At 41.5% G+C, this 17989-nt stretch overlaps 1 protein-coding gene across 2 annotated transcripts in view; it reads right to left on the bottom strand.

Moving 5' to 3' along the window:
• TMEM132D (transmembrane protein 132D) overlaps positions 1-17989 on the bottom strand; it is an 893199-nt gene that overhangs the window by 278367 nt on the left and 596843 nt on the right. For both annotated transcript variants that reach the window (XM_002694460.6, XM_059876309.1), the window contains exon 4: positions 3634-3817. In XM_002694460.6, the coding sequence (XP_002694506.1) occupies positions 3634-3817 (184 nt within the window). The remainder of the gene's footprint in view (positions 1-3633; positions 3818-17989) is intronic.

Below are 17989 nucleotides of genomic sequence, written 5' to 3'. Positions count from 1 at the left end.
AGGTGAAATGATGCAACTTTCTCTGGAAAAGGGACTCAAAACGCTCCAAATACAAAAAGACTGGGGAGTCAGGACCATGAAGACTTTAAGTTCCAGAGGAAGATGCTCAGAAGGTACTAGCAAAAAACTCCTCAGACCACATATGTTTTAATGCAATTTTAATGCAATTCATTCACTTCCATTCAAGAATTAGAGAGCATCCCCCAATATTCAGAGCAGCATTATTCACAATAGCCAAGGCATGGAAACAACCTAAGTGTCCAACCACAGATGAGTAGATAAAGAAGATGTGGTGTATATAAACAAAAGAATATGCCTCAGCCACAAAAAGGAACACAATTTTGCCATTTGCAGCAACACGGAAGAACTTGGAAGGCATTATGCTATAAGTGAAATAAGTCAAACAGAGAAAGACGTATATTGTATGATATCACTTATATGTGGAATCTAAAACAATACAACAGACTAGTGAATATAACAAAAAAGAAGCAGACTCACAGATCTAGAGAACAAACTAGGGTACCAGTTGGGAGAGGTGGTGAACAGGCGATATAGGGGTAAGAGAGAGGGAGATATGAAGTATTGGCTGTAAGGTAGGCTCAAAGACTTACTGTTACAACATGGGGAATATAGCTGATACTTTGTAATAACTGTAAATGGAGTGTAACTGTTTAAAATTGTTAAAAAAAAAAAAAGAATCAGTGAGCATATACACACCGCCTGCTGCTGCTGCTGCTGTCGCTTCAGTCATGTCCGACTCTGTGTGACCCCATAGATGGCAGCCCACCAGGCTCCTCTGTCCCTGGGATTCTCCAGGCAAGAACACTAGAGTGGGTTGCCATTTCCTTCTCCAAAGCATGAAAGTGAAAAGTGAAAGTGAAGTCGTTCAGTGGTGTTCGACTCTAGCGACCCCATGGACTGCAGCCCACCAGGCTCCTCCATCCATGGGATTTTCCAGGCAAGATTACTGGACTAACACTCTTCTTATCTTGGGAAACATGGGGACTAGGAACATTCCCTTTCCTGAAGACTTTACAACATAATTGCTAGAGAATTATTTATCTTTTGCATTTAGTAACTAAATGATTGTAATAAGAGCAAACATTTATTGTATGCTTGACTTCACTGGGCACTCTTCCAGGCCCTCTTGAATTATCACCGTCTCTTACATCAACCTTACGAGTATTATCTCTTTCACCCCTTGTAGATGAGGAAACTGAGCCAGAGTGAAATGAAGCATGGTTGCATAGCTAATAATGGCAACTCACTCCAGTATTCTTGCCTGGAGAATCCCAGGGACAGAGGAGCCTGGTGGGCTATAGTCCATGGGGTTGCAAAGAGTTGGACATGACTGAGCAACCAAACAACAACAATAGCTGCTAAGGGAGACTAAGATATACGTATATTTTATTTTGCTTCCCAGGAGGCTCATAAAGATGAACACAGAATGGAAAACAGGTGCCAGGATGAGGAACCTCTCTGAGCCTCAGTTTCCTCATCTGGAAATGGAGAAGGATTGTTTCAAATACTGCTCATTGCTTTGCAATATTTAATCTCTTGTTGTTTCCTTGTAACAGAACCTGAGCAAATGTGCCATGCTAAAAAGTAGACTTCCAACTAAGTATCCATATAACCAAGTTCTTGTTCATTGGATACACACAGAAATATTACATTGGCTTCTTATGAGGACTTCTTGAAAGGGAAAAGGAATGGATCCAATTCTATATCTCTTCCTTTTTCTGGCTGGCAGAATATGGATATGCTGGCTGGATCCCAGGAGCCATTTTGGACCACAGGGTAACCATAAGGATAGAATGTATGCCTTCGAGTGCTGAAGCAGAAATAAAGATGAAGACTGAGTCTCAGATAGCATGGGGCAATGTACCAGCCCTGCACTACAAACCTTAAGAGTTCTTTTACATGAAGGAAAAACACACTTGTATTAAAGTGACTACTGGCCAGGGCAAAGTGGAGTGAGTGGGTAGGGCTAGGCTTGGGGTTAAGGTTAGGGCGTGTTTTCAGCCAAACGCAATTCCTAACTGATAAAAACTGAGATTCTTCTAGCTCTGCCATTACACACACTTCTACAATTATATGTATCGTAGCCAGAAAGGGTGATGCAAGGTGAGAACTGTTTCAGAGACCAGGAGAGGACAGAAAGTAGATTCATGTGAGCAGGGATTCATGTAGGTTATGAAGAAGAGTGGGGTCTGAAACAGGCTGACAGTCTAGGCAGAAGAAATGCTGAACTCAGGAAACCAAGCAGACTGTCTGATGCTGAGCCAAGCAACAGAAGCCGTGTAGTGTATGGCTAACAGCTCATCAGACTAAAGGTGCTGAAAAGGGGAACAAATTCAAATAATTACTTATTCAAGACAAACGGTCTTGCCATTGCCAGTAACAGAACCACTAACAGCCTAAACGAAGGAGCACTGCTGTCACATATGAAATAATGTACCAGGGGAGATCTGGTGCCTTTAAAATATAATAAAAGAAATAGGTAATAAGAGCCCTTATCAACTGAAGGATCCCAACACCTTTACATCGCCTAATGAACAGTATAATAACCAACTTAGTGTCACTAGGCAACTGTCCATGTTACCTTGTATTGAAAGATTGATTCCTGACATCCTTTCATGGCCCCATAATAACTCTTGTCAATAATTCCTAATAGATGGTGAGGGGGAGACATGAGGCTGTCAATCCTTCACTTCCAACAGTAAAAGTACTTTTGTAACATGAGGAAGCTCAAAGTACTCTCAGCAGACTCTCAATCCCAAGCATTTGCACTGTGAAAACTCACATCAGGAAAACGTATGATTCCTTTGTAGAGAGACCCTGGGAAAAGGTGAGGCTAGATAAGGCATCGGTGTGTTTGTTGAGGTCAACCTGGGTGGTTAGTCGTCCCACAGGCAGTGTGGTCCATTGCATAGCAACCAGGGGGTGGATCCTTCTAAGGATGAAAACCCATCTCTATTCCACAAATCCTAGGAAACACATGGAGTGACTTAGAGACCTAAATCTTTTACAAGTTACTAATAGATGGCCTGTGAATGGATTATAGCTAACCCTTTCCTAGACAAGCTTGATTTAAAATAAAATTAGTTCTAACAAGGAGTTGACGGTTCACACTAAAACTATATGGATGTTTTCTGTTGAAAAGTTAGTAGGTCTTAAGAATTCAGACTTTTCCTTGGCTTTCCTGCATGGCTTTCCTTGAATTTCCTGCATGGCTTTCCTCTTGGCTAGGCCTTTTCATTGGGTAGGTATTTGTCAAATCACTTGTCACCTTCCACTCAGATGCTAGATCTGTTTGGTCTCTGCAGGTATACATGTTTAAGATCCTTGACTAGTCTCCAGTGTATCACACAAACACCTTGATAAAATCATCAATACTTTTCTTATAGTGGAAGACCCAAATCTAATGCGTGGATTTTAATTATTTTCTAAATAATATTTTAAAGATATATGTAAGTATGTATTTAGAATCAGCAATTTGCAGTACCTTTGTCAGTTCTCCCTGACCCTGGTTCTGGGCTCACTGACATTTTCCCAGTGCGTTTAGGTCATGTGTGTGATGCTGTGCCTTTCCCTGAGGTCTGTATTAACAGCCCAGGGCAGGGACTGTCTTACCATGGCCAGTGGGATGACTCCGATCAAGTCTTTCTGACTCACGTAGATCTTGGAGACACCCAAGTCAGACGTGATGTCTCCTGGATATTCAACCTGCCATGTGACAAGCTGTGTGGCTGGCGGGTCACCAGGTTCTTCGATTTCTACGTCGATCTGCATGACTTCATAGGAGGCACCGTTAGCACTGGACAGAAGGAGAGAGAAGGAGAGAACAACACTGAGGCCTGGGTGGGCGTGCCTGGCAGGCAACAGACAATTTCCACGCGCACTTATACTATCGTTCAAAGAGTCTGTCGGAAAAGCAATCTTCGATGACCATCGACAGATGAATGGACAAAGAAGATGTGATATATGCACATATATAATCTATATGATATATACATACATATTATACATATATTTATATATAACAGAAAATTACTCGGTCATAAAAAATGAAATAAATGCTATTTGCAGCAATGTGGATGGACCTAGAGATTATTATACTAGGTGAAATATGTCAAAGACAAATATCATATGACATCATTTATATGTGAAATCTAAAAAAGAGGGTTCAGGATGGGGAACACATGTATACCTGTGGCGGATTCATTTTGATATTTGGCAAAACTAATACAATTATGTAAAGTTTAAAAATAAAATTAAATTAAAAAAAAAATGAACTTGTTTACAAAACAGAAATAGACTCACAGACATAAAAAACAAACTTACAGTTACCAAAGGGGAAGAGGTAGGGGAGGGAGGAGAGATAAATTAGGAGTTTGAGATTAACAGGTACACACTATTATATATATGATAGATAAGCAATGTGGATTTACTGTATAGCACAGGGAACTATATTCAATATCATGTAATAATCTATAATGGAAAATAATCTGAAAAGAATAGACACACATATATATATGTATAACTTAATCACTTTGTTGTACACCTGAAACTAATACAACATTGTAAATCAACTATATACCAATGAAAAAAGAAAGGAAAAAAAAAAGATATTCAATATCCAAAAGATTTGAATATCCAATATCTTCAAGAAGATTCACAGCCTTGGCCTGGCCTTAGACACCATTGCTCAAGCTTCCCAACCCTTGTTTCTTGTGAGCTGCTCAGAGTCCCCAGAACAGGTGTTTGTGGATGACTACATGAAGTGCTGATTGAATTTCCTAAATATTTCTTCCCTGAGCTCCATCTAGGAGGACAGGATTCTTTCTCCCACTCCCAGAAATCTTTTTGCTGCCTATATTAGATTTTCCAAAGCCACAGTCCCTTCAAGTTGGATGCACAGAATTTTAAAGGTGTTTGAGGGTGATATGGCTTTTTATTTCTGGTGGGAATGAGAAAGAAGTGGAGAGAATCAGAGATGAGCCATGAACAGAAGACTGGGGCTATGGGACCCACACGGATGAGCAAGGAGAAGCAGCCAGATGTTACCTGAAAACAGGAGTGATTATGACAATGATTAATTTTCAGACGTCTTGGGTTTTCTGTAAACACATATCTGAAAATGAATCCAAGTCAGAATATCAGATGATTTTTTTCAGCTATTTTGGTTAGTTTAATTCACTGGCTACCTCTTCTTCTTTTTTACAGTCAGCTTTTATAAAATGTCTGCTTTTCTAAGTGACAGGCGAAAAAGATGCAGATGTGGTGCCATCCACACCCCAAGGGAAGATGTGAAGAAGTACAGGTGAGGGTTCACCAAGGAGGCAGCAAGGAGAGATGCTTTTTAACCCTACGTGACCAAAGCCACTTCCACCTATCAGATCTGTCTCTAGAGATCGGAATTTCATGTAACTGCAAAAATGATCACTGACCTTGACATTTAAGAGGATAAGAATTGGCCTTTAAGATAAGAAAAAGCTATTGAAACATTTATCATACCATCAGATCCATGCAAATGTACTCCAAGAAGCTTGGAGATAAATGGTGGGGAATTTGGAACATGAGGAGGAGGAGGGCAAGAAAGAGAAGGAATATCAGAAGATATTCCCAAAGAGAGAGCACCAGTCACAGAGGTAAACTCCCTGCATGAGCAGCGGCCTCTCACGTGGAACAGGAGTAGCTACAGTGAACCATGGGCAATGGTGAAAGCAAAATGGCACTGGCTTTGATTTTATGTAATTAGTTAATTTATTCTTTGTTTAAATTTTCTAGTTTTTATTGGAGTATCGTTGATGGACAATGTTGTGTTAGTTTCAGGTGTACAGCAAAGTGAGTCACTTATAAATCCATAATTCAAGCACTCCAGTGTTCATAGCAGCACTTTGCACTAGAGACAAGACACAGAAACAACACAAATGCCCGTTCATCACTGGCAGATGAATGGATATGTGGTGCATATATACAGTGGACTATTACTCAGCCATAAGAAAGAACAAAACAATGCCATGGCAGCAATATGGATAGACCTAGAGAAGGCAATGGCACCCCACTCCAGTACTCTTGCCTGGAAAATCCCATGGACAGAGGAGCCTGGTAGCTGCAGTCCATGAGGTCGCTCAGAGTCAGACACGACTGAGCGACTTCACTTTCACTTTTCACTTTCATGCATTGGAGAAGGAAATGGCAACCCACTCCAGTGTTCTTGCCTGGAGAATCCCAGGGACGGGGGAGCCTGGTGGGCTGCTGTCTATGGGGTTGCACAGAGTCGGACACGACTGAAGCAACTTAGCAGCATCAGTAGCAGAGATGATCACACTAAGTGAAGTAAGTCAGAGAAAGACAAATATGTATCACTTATATGTGGAATCTAAAAAAAATGTTACCAATGAACTTATTTAAAAAAGAGACTAGCACCTGATTTTTAAATCCTACAAGAATCACTCTCTCTCGGAAAGACGATGAACTCTTTAAGAAACAGTGGCTGTGATAAGAATTAGAAACAAATTGTGTAAGCCACTGTGGATTGATACCCTGTGCAGATTTCTTTTCCTAAGACGCATGCCGTTGCCTTTTTGGAACTCTGAACGACAGTTTCGACAAGCACAGGAAACTTGGGAAAGTGATACTAGAATGCATCTTGGTTTTTATATTTGGAATTCGCAAGCATTCCAGTATTCCTCTCCCATTCATGAAATGGGATAATCCTTCTTTTGGCTGTTATGAGCCTTGTCTTCTATGTTTAGTCACAAGGAAAGGGAAATTCACAGAGCAGAATTGGTAAAAGTTGAATTCAGAAACTCAACTCCACAATGAAGGCACGTGGGAATTCCTTCAGAGTAGTAATTCCTTGTATGCAATATCATGACCCTGCTCCATACTTTACACTGTTCTCTTTTTTGCCCCCCCTTCCAGGTGCCCTAACCTCAACAAAACTGCACAATTCCAGATTCCACTGGAATGTGGGACTTTTCTTACTGCCACATCCCCACCTTTTACTCACAGAGTTCACTTTATCAGAAATACCTTTATAAATCTCTCCATTTGGTCAAATTCTTCCCATTCTGCAAGACCCATCTAAAATAGCATCAGCTATATATATATATATATATATATATATATATATATATTACTTATTGGGATATAGTTGTTTTACAATGCTGTGTTAGTTTCTGCTGTACAAAGAACTGAATCAGCTATAAGTGTACATACATTCCCTCCTTCTTGTATTTCCCTCCCACCACCCCCCTCATCTTACCCATCTAAGTCACCACAGAGCACCAAGCTGAGTTCCCTGTACTATATGGTGGCATATAATTAGTCATCTATTTTATACATGGTAGTGTATATGTGTCAATCTCAATCTCCCAATTCATCCCACCCCCTTTCCCCCAACCCCATGTTCATCCATCCATTCTCTAGGTCTGCATCTCTATTCCTGCTCTGCAAATAGGTTCATCCATGCCATTTTTCTAGATTCCACATATATGCACTAAATATTTTTCTCTTTTGGACTTACTTCATTCTGTATGACAGATTCTAGGTCTATCTAGAATGAAATGACCCAATTTCATTCTTTTTCATGACTGAGTAATATTCCATTGTATATATGTACCACATCTTATCCATTCTCCAAAGAAGACATATGGATGGCCAAGCAGCACATGCAAAGATGTTCAATATCACTAATTATTAGAGAAATGCAGATCAAAACTACAATGAGGTACCATTCCACACTGGTCAGAATAACAGTAATGTTTAAAGTGCTCTATTTACTTCTTCTAATTTTACTCCTTCAGTAATCTTGCACCATTCTCCTATCAAGTCTGATTTTCTTTTTGCCCTTAGATCCATTGCCTGGCCAAAGGGTAAAGCAAACAGTTTCTTTTGAGCTAACTTTCCTCTATTTGATTTGCTGATGCAAACAACGTAGGTTGGAAACGCTTAACCTGGCAGCCAGAGCAAACTCTAGGAAGGTCACGTATTCTGAGATTGTGTGTTTTTCTTGAATGGTTCCTTAGCGTGCAGGAGCTTCTCGGTATTTCTGATGCACTAGGGTGTGCACCAGGTCCCTGACAGTTTCCTCTGCAAATTCTGCATATGGTGATCTAGCTTTGGAAGAACTCACCTTGTGTGTCTTAGCAAATCACTGGAAATTTGAATTTTAGTAACTTTTTGTAAATATTTAGCACTTGAGAGTTTCCAGAACTCTTCCATATTTGGCACTATTTATCACTTCTTCATGTTTAACTGGAAAGCTAAGGACTGTATCTTTGCAGTTGGAGTGCTTGGGTGTTAGCCTGAAATACTCTGAAAAGAGTAGTCATCCTTAGGCTGTTCCCAGAGTGCCTTGTGCAGAGGACAATACGTGGTATCTACTGTGTTACAGGAGACAAAGTACTGTGAAGTGGAAGCTTATGAAATATGTCTGCATATATCATATGCAGTGTTTCTCCACTTTACCCAGGGATTAGAAATACCTGGGGAGAACTTCACAAATAAACTAATGACCAGGCAACACTCTGAGTTCTGATTGTTTCTGAGTGGGGTGAGGCACAGATTTTGTTTTTTCTTTTCTCTTATCCTTTTTTTCTTTGTCATTTCCCTTTCTTTCTCTTTCTTTCTTCTCCTCTTCCACCCCTTTCCCTCCGCTTCCTCCTTCTTCTCTCTCTCCCCTCCCTTCCTTGCTTCCATCTTTCTCTCTTTCCTTTGATCCAGGTCATGCTATTATACCACCAGATCATGAGCAACTATGTTAGAAGTTTTAAAATTTAATTATATGGATACCCACACTCTTGGAAATGTTTTGTATATAAAGGTATTTGAAATGGAATGTCCTAACTGAGCAGATTTGGGAAATATGATCAGTAAAATCTGTGAAGACACAGATGAACCAAGAAGAAGAAACATTCAGGGTTTCCAATGTCCATCAGTGAGAGAATGAGGAAGGAAAAGAACAGAGCTCCAGCCAAGGGCGCCTGGGGGTCTGGAGCAGCGTAAAGCGTTCAGATGCCACTTTCAGTGGCCCTAGACTCAGCCCCAACCATTCTGCCTCCTTCTTCTCCTTCCCTCAGTGTTAGCCGCTCAGTTGCATCTGACATTCTGCGAAAGCATGAACTGTAACTTGCCAGTTTCCTCTGTCCATGCAATTCTCCAGGCAAGAAAACTGGAATGGATGGCCACTCCCTCCTCCAGGGGATCTTCCTGATTCAGGGATCAAACCAGGGCTCCTGCATTGTAGACAGATTCTTTACCACCACCAGGGAAGCTCCCTCCCTGCAGAGACCGAGTTAAACAATTAGCAACAGGGATGGGCAACGCTTTATGCGTGAACTCCATCTGGAAGGCAGTATCGCAGTCGAGTTTGAGCAGAGTTTGCATGGAAGACAGTGCAGTCACCCATGGAGAGGCTCAGTTCTGGATTGCGGACCTCAGAGCACTGTGGGCATGGAGCTGCCTGCAGGTTTAGGTTCTTCCACTGGCGTGGCTCCTACCAGCAGAGGAAGCCAAGAGCAACCTTCCTGCCCTGTCTTGCTTTTAGCTGTCCTTTGCACACAAGACAGAAATGGAAGCAACGGTATGGTAATGCACCCTCTTAGGGACTCCTCAGATCCCTACTGACTGGTTCCACCTCAGTTGGCTTGGAGGCATCTCTTAATAGTTCTCTTTCACAGAGAAGTTGAATAATATATCCTTGATTTGAGGAACTCTTCTTATTTGCCTATAGCTTCCCCCTACATCGGAGAAGGCAATGGCACCCCACTCCAGTACTCTTGCCTGGAGAGTCCCATGGACGGAGGAGCCTGGTGGGCTGCAGTCCATGGGGTCGCTAGGAGTCGGACATGACTGAGCAACTTCACTTTCACTTTCCCCCTACATGGGCCACTTGGTGCATTGGGTTCAAAATCTCAGCCTTTAATTTCTTAATTTTAAAAAGTGTTATTTATTTATTTATTTTTTGCTGTGTTTGGTCTTCACTGTCACATTCAGGTTTTCTCTAGTTGCGGCGAGTGGGGGCTACTCTTTGTTGCAATGCACAGACTTCTCACTGCAGAGCCTTCTCTGGTTGCAGAGCTTGGGTTCTAGTGCATGGGCCCAGTAGTTCCGGTGCATGGGTTTAGTTGCCCCTCGGCATGTGGGATCTTCATAGACCAGGGATCGAATCCATGTCCCCTGCACTGGCAGATGGATTCTTCACCATTGGATCACCAGGCAAGTCCCCAAATCTAAGCCTTTTAGATAAGCAATAAGGACCCACTGTGTGGCACAGGGACTGATATCCACTATCTTGTAATAACCTCTAACGGAATCTAATTTGAAAAACATTGAATCGCTATGCCATACACCTGATACCAACATATTGTAAATCAACCAAACTTTAATAAAAATCTAAGTGTTTTTCACCTTTAAAGACACATGGTTTTTGACATAGCCTGCTGTTGTTCAGTTGCTAAGTTGTGTCTGACTCTTTGCAACCCCATGGACTGTAGTCTGCCAGGCACCTTTGTCCCTGGGATTTCCCAGGCAAGAATACTAGAGTAGGTTGCCATTTCCTTCTCCAGGGTATCCTCCTTACCCAGGGATCGAACCCACATCTCCTGCATGGGAAGGTGATTTCTTCACCTCTGAGCCACCAGAGAAGCTCTGCCATAGCCTGAGGCTTCCCCAGATTTAAGGAAAAGAAAACACCCTTTCAGAAAACAAGGCTCTGGGTCAGCTCAGACAGTCAATGACCACATCCTCCAGGATCAAATGGAACCACCCCAGCGCATCCCAAGGTCAAGGAAAGGCATCACTTTCAAACAAAAAGAAAATCTTCTTTTGGATGGACATGCTTCTTTTCCCAAAGTGATGGAATAATTACCACTGAGTATTTTGAATGTGAGCTGTTTTAAAAGCATTTTATGTCTTACCTCTTGCTATCCTCACAGTATTACAATAAATAGCTGTTATTTACTCCCAGTTGGTAGATGAGGAGTTTGGGGTCAAGGAGGGTAAACCATCTTTCCAGGGTCACCCAGCTACTGAGAAAAGGATCCAAGAGATCTGGGTACAGGATGCCCAGTTTGCATCCGTGGGTTATAAACCCCTATCTCTTTTTCCACTGCCAGGACAGGTATGCTTATTAGCAATAAAGATCAGTAAAACAACTTTTCAAACCCCAAGAGAAACACAAGTCAAGGCATTACACAGGGCTTCCTCAAGACCCCAAATTGGATGCTTCGAGTGAATTCTGTATAACCAAAGCTGGAACATTTTTTGTAACAAGATGCTTGAGATGAGCTTGCCTTTAGGGTCTTCAGCCAACTATTTTAAGTTCCACAATGTGTCCATAAATCAGAACAGAGATGTGGAAACAAGAGTATTAGATACGGAGGCCTACCATCATCATTTGGAGAGATGAGAAACCATGCAGACACGGACCTCCCAGCATTAGAACAGTTAGGAGCTACGTATTTGAGATGCAAGTCAATGCATGTTGAAGTTACCTGTATTTTTTTTTTTTCCAGCTTAGAAAATCAACATATTATGGTTAAAAAAAAAAAAAAGTGTGCCAAAGATCAGAGTGCATTCTGTAACCAACCACGTGGACAACGGGTTTCCACCACAAGTGTGAGTGTCCTGGGTGATATGGTGGGGTGGATGGGGGGAAGCAGAGAGTGGCATTTCATTTGCAACTTAGGTTTCTTTTTCCCAGATGGCACTCTATAAGATAAATAGGTAAAACTGCTAGAAACAAAGGAAAGCTGGAGAGAGAGCACATCTAGTATCTGAATGACTGCCCTTAGGAAAATTGTTCCAGATGAGTTCTAAAAACTTCAGGACACTTTCTAGAGGTCGTGTGAATGAGAGCCACTTATGACCGGGGAGCAAATGGTGATGGACAGTGTCAGGGTTCCAACCAAGTCTCCTCATATCTCTTCATCATTTCCACATGCCTTAACTCCTGGCTTCTAAGTGCTTTTTCTTTTTTAAATTTTACTTTTTTTAAAATTATTTACACAATTTTTAAAGGTTACTGTCTATTTATAGTTATTACAAAATTATCAACCATATTCCTTGTGTTATACAGTGAATCCCCGAGCCCATCTTACACCCGATAGTTATACTACCCACCCCCTCCCTCTGTATTGCCCCCCTTCCCCCTCCCCACTGGTAACCACTAGTTTGTTCTCTATATCTGTGACTGCTTCTTTTTAAAGTTATATTCACTAGTTTGCTGTAAATCTTTTTATATTTCAGATATAGGTGATATTATATATTATTTAGGAGAAGGAAATGGTGACCCACTCCAGTATTCTTGCCTGGGGAATCCCACGGATAGAGGAGCTTGGCGGGCTATAGTCCACGGGTTTGCAAATGAGTCAGATACGACTTAGTGACTGAACAGCAACAACATACAGTATTTGTCTTTCTTTGACATATTTCACTAAGCATAATACCCTCTAGGTCTATCCATGTTGCTGCAAATGGAAAAATATCATTCATTGTTATGATTGAGTACTATTCCGTTAGGATTTTCCAGGTGGCACACTGGTAAAGAATCCGTCTGCCAGTGCAGGAGATGCAACAGACTTGGGTTCGACCACTGGGTCAGGAAGATCCCCTGGAGGAGGGCACGGCGACCCACTCCAGTATTCTTGCCTGGAGAATCCCATGGACAGAGGAGCCTGGCGGGCTATAGTCCATGGGGTCTCAAAGAGTCGAACACAACTGAGCACGCACACTTATACTGTACCATTCCACTGTATGTATGTACCACATCTTCCTTATTCATTCATCAGTTGAGGACCACTTAGGTTGTTTCCATGTCTTGGCTATTGTAAACAATGTTCCCATGAACACTGGAGTGTATGTATCTTTTCAAATTACTGTTTTTGTTTCTTTCAGATATATCCCCAGGAGTGGAATTGCTGGGTCATATGGTAGTTCTAGTTTCATTTTTTGAGAGCCTTCTATACTCTTCTCCACTGTTGCTGCACCAGTGTACATCCCCACTCACAGTGTAGGAGGGTTCCCTTTTCTCCACATCTAAGTGCTTTCATTTGTAATGATATCTACCTGTGACTCTCCCTGGATGGCTTTTCTTGAGTTTCTGGAGCCATCTTGCCCGCAAGTACAAAGGGCTGCATGTGCTGTAGAGATCACTACCCTTGGAGGCTGCTCTTGGGCAGAGCCTGATGGTGCAGAAGGTGAGCTCTCACCTCCAGCTGAATCAGTTGGAGGCACTGAGCGTGCTCCATGGGCTCCCTATGGGGTTAGGCTAAAACCACCCTGCACGTGACTTTGAAAACAGCATGAGTGCCTGGGCTCTTCTCTCCTTCTTCTACTCTCCCTGACCTCTTATTGATTTATGGGGGACATTTCCTTTATAAATCACACACAGTCTTGGCTCAGGATCTGCTTGTTGGGAAACTGAAGGAATTTTTCAAATAAAGAAGACACCACTGGCAAATGACAAATGCTGTGTGGATGATTCTATCAATGAAAGAGACATGAGGAATGAGTGAAGGGGTGGAGGAGCCATTAGTCCAGGCACTAACCCTTTCCAGCTCCACCTGCAGGTATCCTTCTGACCAAGCCAGTATTTGTCTGCAGTGGCATTTTGGAACTTTGCATCAAATCCAGACATGGGCAACTAGATGTCTCCTAAATGCAAGTGCCATGGACTTCTTTTTCCTTCCCTTCACATCTCATGTTCAAGATTAAAATAAGGCTATTATTCAAAAAAATTGTTTTTCTCAGACATTATCACAGGATGAAGGTTTTCTATTACTGACATCTTTTTTCTAACTTTTTCATTAACATTTCAGAATAAAAACCTCTCTTTAGGAGAAAAAATAGACACGATCCTTTTAATGTATGTACTTTATAATTAGGGCTTCCCTGATGGCTCAGTGGTAAACAATCCACTTGCCAATGCAGGAGATGTAGGTTTGATCACTGGGTTGGGAAGATCCCCTGAAAAAGGAAATGGCTACCCACTCCAGTATTCTTACCTGGAGAATTCCAGGGACAGAGGAGCCTGGTGGGGTACAGTCAGGGGTCACAAAGAGTCAGACAGACTGAGCGATTGAGCTTGTACACACTTTATAATGAAGTTTTTGTCCCCATAAATTTGTCTTACCATGTCCTCTGTTTCTACCTTATAATACTCTGAGGTTGGGTAACCAGAGTACTTCTGGAGAAGCAAAATGGAAAGCTTGCAGCTTGAATCAAATTATGCTACATTTCCTCCTTTTATCTATGCTTTCTTGCTTTCCCTGCCAATATTTACTTTATTCATTCGTTCACTCAAGTGATATGTGAGGAATTCTTCTTATTTATTGGACACTTCTGGGTGATAGAGATGCAGATACAAAAGTTAGCTTAAAAAGATGGAGATCCAGTGGTTGCCCAGGCCAAGCTGATTCTAAACATTTCCTTCTACCTCCACATCCACTGACATCATTTTAGTAGCTTGACTTTGACTGGAGTGGAAATACTTTCTTTTCTAAAATTTTTTATTGGGGTATAGTTGATTTATAATTTTGTGTTACTTTCTGCTGAACAGCAAATTGCATCAGTTATATATGCATATATATCCCCCCTTTTAGATTCTTTTCCCATATATGCCATTACAGAGTATTGAGTAGAGTTCCCTGTGCTGTACAGTAGGTGCTTATTAGTTATCTATTTTACATATAGTAGTATGTATACATCAATCCCAATCTTCCAATTTAACCCTCCTCTGCTTACCCTCTGGTAACCATAGGTTTGTTTTCCACATCTGTAACTCTATTTCTGTTTTGTAAATAAGTTCATTTGTACCCTTTATTTAGATTCCACATGCTCAGTTCAGTTCAGTTCAGTCACTCAGTCGTGTCCAGGCCTCCCTGTCCATCACCAACTCCCGGAGTTCACTCAGACTCATGTCCATCAAGTCAGTGATGCCATCCAGCCGTCTCATCCTCTGTCATCCCCTTCTCCTCCTGCCCCCAATCCCTCCCAGCATCAGAGTCTTTTCCAATGAGTCAACTCTTCGCATGAGGTGGCCAAAGTACTGGAGTTTCGGCTTCAGCATCATTCCCTCCAAAGAAATCCCAGGACTGATCTTCAGAATGGACTGGTTGGATCTCCTTGCAGTCCAAGGGACTCTCAAGAGTCTTCTCCAACACCACAGTTCAAAAGCATCAGTTCTTCGGCGCTCAGCCTTCTTCACAGTCCAACTCTCACATCCATACATGACCACAGGAAAAACCATAGCCTTGACTAGATGGACCTTTGTTGGCAAAGTCAAGTCTCTGCTTTTCAATATGCTATCTAGGTTGGTCATAACTTTCCTTCCAAGGAGTAAGCGTCTTTTAATTTCATGGCTGCAGTCACCATCTGCAGTGATTTTGGAGCCCAGAAAAATAAAGTCTGACACTGTTTCCACTGTTTCCCCATCTATTTCCCATGACGTGATGGGACCGGATGCCATGATCTTTGTTTTCTGAATGTTAAGCTTTAAGACAACTTTTTCACTCTCCACTTTCACTTTCATCAAGAGGCTTTTGAGTTCCTTTTCACTTTCTGCCATAAGGGTGGTGTCATCTGCATATCTGAGGTTATTGATATTTCTCACGGCAATCTTGATTTCAGCTTGTGTTTCTTCCAGTCCAGCGTTTCTCATGATGTACTCTGCATAGAAGTTAAACAAGCAGGGTGACAATATACAGCCTTGACGTACTCCTTTTCCTATTTGGAACCAGTCTCTTGTTCCATGTCCAGTTCTAACTGTTGCTTCCTGACCTGCATACAGATTTCTCAAGAGGCAGGTCAGGTGGTCTGGTATTCCCATCTCTTTCAGAATTTTCCACAGTTGATTGTGATCCACACAGTCAAAGGCTTTGGCATAGTCAATAAAGCAGAAATAGATGTTTTCCTGGAACTCTCTTCCTTTTTGCATGATCCAGCGGATGATGGCAATTTGATCTCTGGTTCCTCTGCCTTTTCTAAAGCCAGCTTGAACATCCGGAAGTTCATGGTTCACATATTGCTGAAGCCTGATGGTGTCATATGATTATTCATCTTTATCTGTTTGATTTATTTCATTCTGCATGACAGTCTCTAGGTCCATCCGTCTTATTGCAAATGGCATTATTTTGTTCCTTTTTATGGCTGAGTAATATTTCATTGTATATATGTACCACACCTTCCCTATCCACTCCTCTGTCAATGGACATTTAGGTTACTTCCAGGTACTGGCTATTATGCACAGTGCTGCAATGAACATAGGGGTGCAAGTATCTTTCCAAATTATAGTTTTCTCCAGATCTATTGCAGAAGCAAATGATGACCCACTCCAGTATTCTGACCTGGAAAATTCCATGGGCAGAGGAGCTTGGCAGGCTACAGTCCATGGGGTCACAAAGAGCTGGACACAACTGAGCACACACACACTGGATACAAGCCCAGGAGTGGGACTGAGAGATCACATAGTAACTCTATTCTGCTTTTTAAGGAACCTCCATACTGTCCTCCATAGTAGCTGCACCAATTTACATTCCCACCAACAGTGTAAGAGGGTTCTGAGGTTGGGGGGAATAGTCGTGCCATGGAAACTGGCAAACATCATAGTCCAGGGTTCACTCTTAGCCCCCAAAGAGCAGATGGATAAAGATTCTTGCTTTTCCAGAGCATACATTCTAGTGAGGAAGATGGATATGAAATAAATGATCCAGTCAGAAAATGTAATTAGCCACTGTAAGAAGAGGTGAGAGACAGAAGCAGCTGGTGAGATGAGAGCTATGTTAGAGGACCCTCCTGTACTCAGGGAGATAAGGATGCATTTCCTGGTGTAACAAGCCTTGGCCTGTGATCTCCAGGCCAAGTTCCAGGCTGGTTTCCAGGCAGAAAGAACTGCACATACAAATGCCCTGAGTTCGGAGGGAGCAGGGTGGGTTGAAGAAAACAAAAGAAACCAGCGTGACTGGAAGATGCAGAGGGCTTAGAACTGAGGCATGAGAGATACACTGAAGGGTGAGTAGAGGGAGAGAGTCCTTGTAGCCACATTCAGAGTTGTTGTTTATTTTTTTTTTTTTTCAGAGTCAGCAAACTATGGTCGGTGGTCAAATCCAGCCAAAGCTTGTCTGTGTATAGATCCTGGGCTAAAAGCAGCTTTGCCATTTTTAAACATTGTTTAAAAAGAAACAAGATTATGCAGGCTAGAAAGCATATGGCCCACAAAGCCAAAAATATTTACTATCTTACCCTTTATGGGAAAAGTTTGCAAATCTCTTTATCATAAGGGAAATGGGAAATTATTAAACCTTAAAAAAATAATAAGCTAACATTGATTTCCATATATAAATGCTTGGAAATAATCATCACTGGAAGATATTAGGAGGTGGGGAAATATTTATTCCTAAGGATGAAAAATAAATTTGGATTTAAGAGTTGATCTGAGACTGTTCGGAATGAGAAAAACAGGAAACGAAAAAACACAAATGTATGCACAAGCCCTGGAATAAAAACTGTATACCTAGGATAAGAATTCACAGACCGGACTTATTGTTATAAGATAACTTAAAAAGTACAGAATGACACAGAGAATTATATTCAATACCCTATGATAAACCATAATGGAAAAGAATACTAAAAAAACAAATAATGCATATGTATGTATACCTGAGTGACTTTGCTGTATAGCAGAAATTAACACAACCCTGTGAGTCAACAATACTTCAATTTTTTAAAAAAAGTACAGAATGATAATTGAACTAGGAACAATAAGTCAAGCTAAACTATAGATCTCTGAAATAGGGAAAAATGAAAAAAGTCACACTCTTTCAGATGAGCTATGAGTCCTACAAAAATGTCTGCAGAACATTAGAATTTCAAACTGCGTAAGGGACATTCTTCATTGTGTGGAACCATCTGTCATTCTGGGCCCCACCTACAGGTGCTGAAAGCAAACCCCAATCATCACGATGACTATCACTATGCTAAG

This window comes from Bos taurus, chromosome 17, assembly GCF_002263795.3.
Source record: "Bos taurus isolate L1 Dominette 01449 registration number 42190680 breed Hereford chromosome 17, ARS-UCD2.0, whole genome shotgun sequence".
Lineage (NCBI taxonomy): Eukaryota > Metazoa > Chordata > Mammalia > Artiodactyla > Bovidae > Bos > Bos taurus.
Note: the sequence above shows the minus strand (reverse complement) of the source record. Positions and strands in the feature narration are given on the sequence as shown.